General features: G+C 46.2%; 1 protein-coding gene across 17 annotated transcripts in view; it reads left to right on the top strand.

The window, feature by feature from the left end:
* Positions 1-6,000, top strand: part of Pard3 (par-3 family cell polarity regulator) — a 482,565-nt gene that overhangs the window by 204,406 nt on the left and 272,159 nt on the right. For all 17 annotated transcript variants that reach the window (XM_050147184.1, XM_050147175.1, XM_050147180.1 and 14 more), the window contains exon 4: positions 5,484-5,662. In XM_050147184.1, the coding sequence (XP_050003141.1) occupies positions 5,484-5,662 (179 nt within the window). The remainder of the gene's footprint in view (positions 1-5,483; positions 5,663-6,000) is intronic.

Genomic DNA, 6,000 nt, shown 5'->3' with positions numbered 1-6,000 from the left:
AACATCCAAACTGGCTAGGCTCCCACCAAGCCAGAACATGAAGTAGGATCAAAACCCCTTGCCATTGACCTTGGCTTCTCATCAGTCCTCATTGTTCTCCATGATCGGAGAGTCCGGTTTTATCCCATGCTTTTTCAGTCACAGTCCAGCTGGCCTTGGTGAGCTCCCAATAGATCAGCCCCACTGTCTCAGTGGGTGGGTGCAGCCCCCGTGATCCTGACATCCTTGCTCGTGTTCTCCCTCCATCTGTTCTTCATTGGGACCTTGGGAGCTCAGTCCAGTGCTCCAGTGTGGGTCTCTGTCTCTATCTCCATCCATCACCAGATGAAGGTTCTATGGTGATATGAAAGATATTTGTCAGTATTGCTATAGGATAGGGTCATTTCAGGTTCCCTATCCTCAGCTTCCCAAGGGACTAACTGGGGACATCGCCTTGGGCTCCTGGGAGCCACTCTAGGTTCAAGTCTCTTGCCAACACTAAGGTGGCTTGAAGATTGGGATAAAGGAAGGTTGGATAGGGGAGCAGGGAAGCACATATCTTAGTACACAGCTTTTAAAATAGCAGAGTGGGAATCAGGCATAAAACATCACAGCTGTCTCAAAAAACCTGCTAGGCAATGGCTTGAATTGGGAAACTTTTTGGTTTCATTCACTCATTGTGTGTGTGTGTGTGTATGTGTGTGTGTGTGTGTGTGTGTGTGTGTGCGCGTGCACGTGTGGTGCTCATGTATGTGTGCACATATGTGCGTGTGTGCAGGCCAGAGGATGATGTTGGGTGTTGTCCACCTTAGTTTAGACAGCTTCTCTCGCTGGACCTGCAGCTCACACTTCTGGCTAGGCTGGCTGGTCAGGGAGCCACAGGGATCTCTTTCTCTTTGCTCTCCCAGCGTCAGGGTGCTCATGCCTGCACAGCGAACCCTTTGCTCCCCTCTTCATCTGACCAGCCCGGCAGCGTTCTCTTTAGTTTGAAAAAGGGCAGAAGGCCTGTGTGATATTCAGAATCCGGTACCTGATGGTTTCCAGCAAGCGGATGACAGGAGCCTATCGCGCAAGGGCAACAGCTGACAGTGTTTGTTGCCAAAGATGAAATCCAACCTCGCAGTGAAAAGTGGGTTCTGGAAGCTCACACCCACCGTGGGCATGACTGACGTCTTCCCAACCCATAACTTGCTCCTGTTGACAACTTCCCACCCCATCACACGTTCCCAAGGAGATCAGCAGAGACGTTAACATATGTGATTTTTCTGATAGGAGAGAAAATGTGTCAACATTGAGAAGATTGGCACAGCTCAATAACTAATATTTTCCAGATGACTAATGCCGCAGCATTTTTCATAAGTAGATATAGTCCATTGAAAGTGTGAGGTAGGCGAGCAGACTTTAATGTTGCGGAAACGTTCACACCCATGTTGCCTCTGACCTTTGAGAAACCGCCGTTCGTCAAGCAGGGACAAGGACTCTCCACAATTATCTCAGAAGGCAATTAGAATGTGATCTCTGAGGGAGGGGGACTTGACTGGGGGAGGGGGAGGGAAATGGGAGGCGGCGGTGGGGAAGAGACAGAAATCTTTAACAAAAAAAAAAAAATGTGATCTCGCTCGCTCCGGCTCCACGTTGGTAATGCCGGGTTGCTGGACTTTCCCATTTTGCAGCACAGTGCCTGCAGAAGCCGATACGGGATCCAGGTGTCTTCTATTGTGTGAAACACTCGGCAGTGGCTGTCTTCTCTGCTTTTCTTTCTATAAAGTCATTGTCAGAAACTCATGTTGGTTCTGGAACCTGTAGTGGGTTTATTATTGTTACTTAATAATGCAAACAGTAAAGATTCAGCACTTTTTCATTCTCGCTTATTAAATGGTAACCACCTTCATCCATGAGCTACATAAACCGCAGCTATTTGAGGTACTCATTTTCTGCTGTTATTGTTTTGGCTTGGCTTGGGCTTGGGACTCACTGTGCAGACCAGGCTGGCCTCAAACGCACAGAGCCTGCCTTGGATGAATTGGGGTTCACTGCATGCGTCACCACAGTGGGCTCTCACCTTTTAGGCTTGGTCAGGTCCTGAGGTGAGTGTTTGGGAACCACACAAGCCTCAGCCTGTTCTTCAGTACCATTCTCTATCACCAAACCATCTATGCATGTCCCCGCCACAAACCAAACAGGCCTTTTCTTCTCTGTGTTGCCAATTTTGCAATGTAGCTGTGTTGTTACAATCTGCATTTGTAGTTAGTGTACTGTTTTGTCTACTCCCCGATGGGAAAAGAGGCTACTAGTGGAGTATGTCCTATTCAGGGTGTTTGATTCTGCTTTGAGGACAGCATTCTTCTCTTTAATAATTGATACCAACATTTATAGTCATAGGTAGATAGACATAGAATGCCTTTTCTGATACATTAGTGGATAATAACTTAATGATTTGTCTGGTCAATGATCCCTGCTCAGGAGCTCGAACCTTTGTCTAGCACATTGATCTGTGACCGCAGCTGGGCTGTTCCTGCGTTCTTGAGCCCAGCTTATCTGTGACGTAACTAATTGCTTCTCCAGTGTGACTGGTTTAGGGCCCATATTAAGAGTAAAATCATTCAGAACCTAAAGGAAGTCATTAGTTCTAATAGTCTGTGCCTCAACTTTTGTGTTTGTGTAAGCTGCATAAAAATGCCTTTCATGTAGTTATAGAACCAAGAAAAAAATAAACCACTACACCTCCGAGTGGGCACCATTGCAGTGAGAGAGAAACAGCTCCAGCCAGATCTGAATGTCTATGAGTCTGAATGCAGAGCTGCACTGGGATCTCTGTGTTCATAGTTACCATGTCTATTCACGGAGTACAGTGTGATCCTGCCCTGTGAGTATGATGTGTAGTGATGTATGTAGTTACCATGTCTATTCATGGAGTACAGTGTGATCCTGCCCTGTGTGTACAATGTGTAGTGATGTATGTAGTTACTATATATGTACACAGAGTACAGTGTGATTTTGCCCCACGTGTACCATGTGTAGTGATGTATGTAGTTAATGTGTATATTCAGGGAGTGCAGTGTGATCCTGCCCACATGTATGATGTGCAGTGATGTATGTAGTTAGTGTGTCTATTCACGGAGTACAGTGTGATCCTGCCCTGTGTGTATGATGTGTGGTGATGTATGTAGTTAGTGTGTATGTTCACGGAGTACAGTGTGATCCTGTCCCGTGTGTGCGATGTGTGGTGATGTATGTAGTTACTGTGTATGTTCACAGAGTACAGTGTGATCTTGCCCTGCGTGTACGATGTGCAGTGATGTATGTGCACACACACAGTGCACCTAGCATCTCCCTCTTCTCACACATTCTTCACTTATTTCTCTTGGAAGTGTTTGGGCTCCTTTGCTTTCACCGTTTTTAAATGCACAACAAACGATTCTTGGCTGCAGCGACCACACTGCCCTATCTGGTTCCAGTGCATGCTCCACCATCTGATTGTTTTTGTGCCCATCCTCGCTTGCTCTTCTAGCCCACAGCATGCATTTCTACAAGAGCAGTTATGCTGGCTTCTACCTGTGAGCAGGCTGGGGTGCTTTTCTCCCGTGTCTGGTGACCTTCAATCACCGTAACATTGGAGGCTTCCCGTTTGAGGTCAGCCAAGGCTGTTCTTCTATGTTGTGATCACCCAGCTCTTGTGGCCACTCAGAGCCTTTGAAACCTGAGCTTCTCACCTTGTTCTATGGTTTTGCTGAGACTCCCTAGTGAATTCACTGCTAATTTCCTCATTTAGTTCTGTAATTTTCTGACCAGCCTGGTTATTGTTGTTACTCAAATCCACCTTGTTGAACGGAACAGTGCACGCGCGCACGCACACACACACACACACACACACACACACACACACACACACACGAGGATGCCAGCTGGCGTCCCATGGGATGCTCATTCAAAGGTAGCACAAAGATGATGCCCAGACTGTATTTATGGTGACTCCTTGGTATCCGTTTCCCTAAAATGCAAACATGGCTCTGACAGCAGCACAGGAGGGCTGCTATCTGTGCGTCCCAGCATCACCCTGTGCTTCTTCATCTGCTTGGCAGAAAACTTCCCCCTCCGACCCTCTCTTTCCAGAGACAGCTTTATTTACAGATGCAGCTGTGTAGACCGAACAGATGTGCATGGTGTTGGACACATCCTCAGTAGCCTCCGAGTACCTTAATGTGCCAGTGTCGCTTCAAGGGAAAGAGATGAAAAAGCACATTCCCCGTGGGAGTTCGAGTTCTCTACTTCTCTTTCCCCATGTCTCCCATCATTCCCTGTCTGTCTGGTCTGAGCCCGAATCTCTGTCTGCCCGAATGCGCTCTTGTGTTGCCCGGCCCTGTGTTTGCGCCTCCCTAACAAAGGACTTTGCTCCTTTTATTGAACAGCACAGAAAACATCACATGAGGCGCAGAATGAAGGACACTTTGCAGAATTTTTCGTAGGGATTTACAAGGATTAAGTCACCGACTCCAGCAGACCCAGATAACCAAACAAATGCTATCTGCATGTTGTCTTCAACGTTTATGGTGGATATTCATTTTATAATGTTGCTTCCAGCATATTTGCTGTTTCCAGCATCTATTACTATAACATACATACATGTGCACGTTACTCATGGGTCCAGGGAATGGAAGAGTGTATAATTTAAGAGTGTATTAGTTAGGGTATAAAGGTTGATTACATGGGAAAGCCAAGGCCTGGAACGTTGGTTGTTCTTTTACCGTCAGGTTAGGCAAACAGGCTGAGTACACAGTAGGGCAGCAGTCTCAAGTCTTAAGTGACCTCACCGTGTATTATTATTATTTTTTTTTTTTTACAGAGAAAATAGTTCTTTTTAATTCAAGATAAAATAGGTTTGGATATCTTCACACAAAAATTACTTAAACTCAGATTAAAATATGAAGACAACGTCATTTCTAACAACAAAATCTAAAGGGGCTATAAAATACAAAGTAGCCTAAGTGAATGAAACAAAATCTTACACAGGCTAAGCTCCAAATATTTCATCCACTGCAGTAACTAGTCTAAACATCTCCAAAGGGACTTATTAACTTTGGCTGTGATGTCCAGTAAGAGTTTGAATCCCTTAGAATGTAAGGCAGATTTTCGTCGTACTGCTGTTCTACAAGGGGGTGCTTTCCCTTCGTTCCAGATTAGAAGGCTATCATGGTGCTCACGCCCAGGCAGACATGGTGGCTAACAAGATGGCTCAACTTGCCTCCAAGCCCAGAGATCTGAATTCCATCTTAGGACCCTACATAGTAGCAGAAAGAGGCTCACCTTGTCCAAGTTGTTTCAGCTTGCCACGGCACATACACACCCACATACGTACACAGACACAGTAAATATATGTGATTAAACCTTAGATTACAAGATTAAAAAAAAGCGTTAGTCTTCGGTCACTAGTCTTTGGATGAAATGTGTCTTTCCTAGGGTGGTGTTCATTTCTGCTAAGCATAGTCCTCTCTTTGTGTGTCTAGATATGCCTCTTCATGTCCGCCGGAGCAGCGACCCAGCTTTAAGTGGCCTCTCCACTTCCGTCAGTGACAATAACTTTTCGTCCGAGGAGCCCTCCAGGAAAAACCCCACCCGATGGTCCACGACCGCTGGTTTTCTCAAGCAGAACACCACTGGAAGTCCCAAAACCTGTGACAGGAAGGTAACCACCCCCCTTGTCTCTGCAGCCTTTGCAGCTTCTGTCCTTTGGTGTCAGTCAGGTGAGCTCAGGTGCTCCTTGGGCCTGTGTGGCCCCGTGTGAGGGGTAGTGATTTTCTCAGCCGCATGTGTGGAGACTAATGGGCAGTTTGAATTTTCTGATGAAGTCCAGTGCTATATATGGAGTATGGGGGTCCATATTTTGAGTTGATAATATATCTGAGTGATTCAAAAGGCAGCACCCCCTTTTTTCTTCCCCTTTCTCATACCTATGCCTCTCCCCCTTCTTTTTTTCTGCCTCAGTCCCAGGGATGGAAATCAAGGCCTTAAACATGCCAGGGA

The sequence above is a fragment of the Alexandromys fortis genome, unplaced genomic scaffold, assembly GCF_014885135.2.
Source record: "Alexandromys fortis isolate MF-2015 unplaced genomic scaffold, M_Fortis_MF-2015_v1.1 scaffold_12, whole genome shotgun sequence".
In the NCBI taxonomy this organism is placed as follows: Eukaryota; Metazoa; Chordata; class Mammalia; order Rodentia; family Cricetidae; genus Alexandromys; species Alexandromys fortis.
Note: the sequence above shows the minus strand (reverse complement) of the source record. Positions and strands in the feature narration are given on the sequence as shown.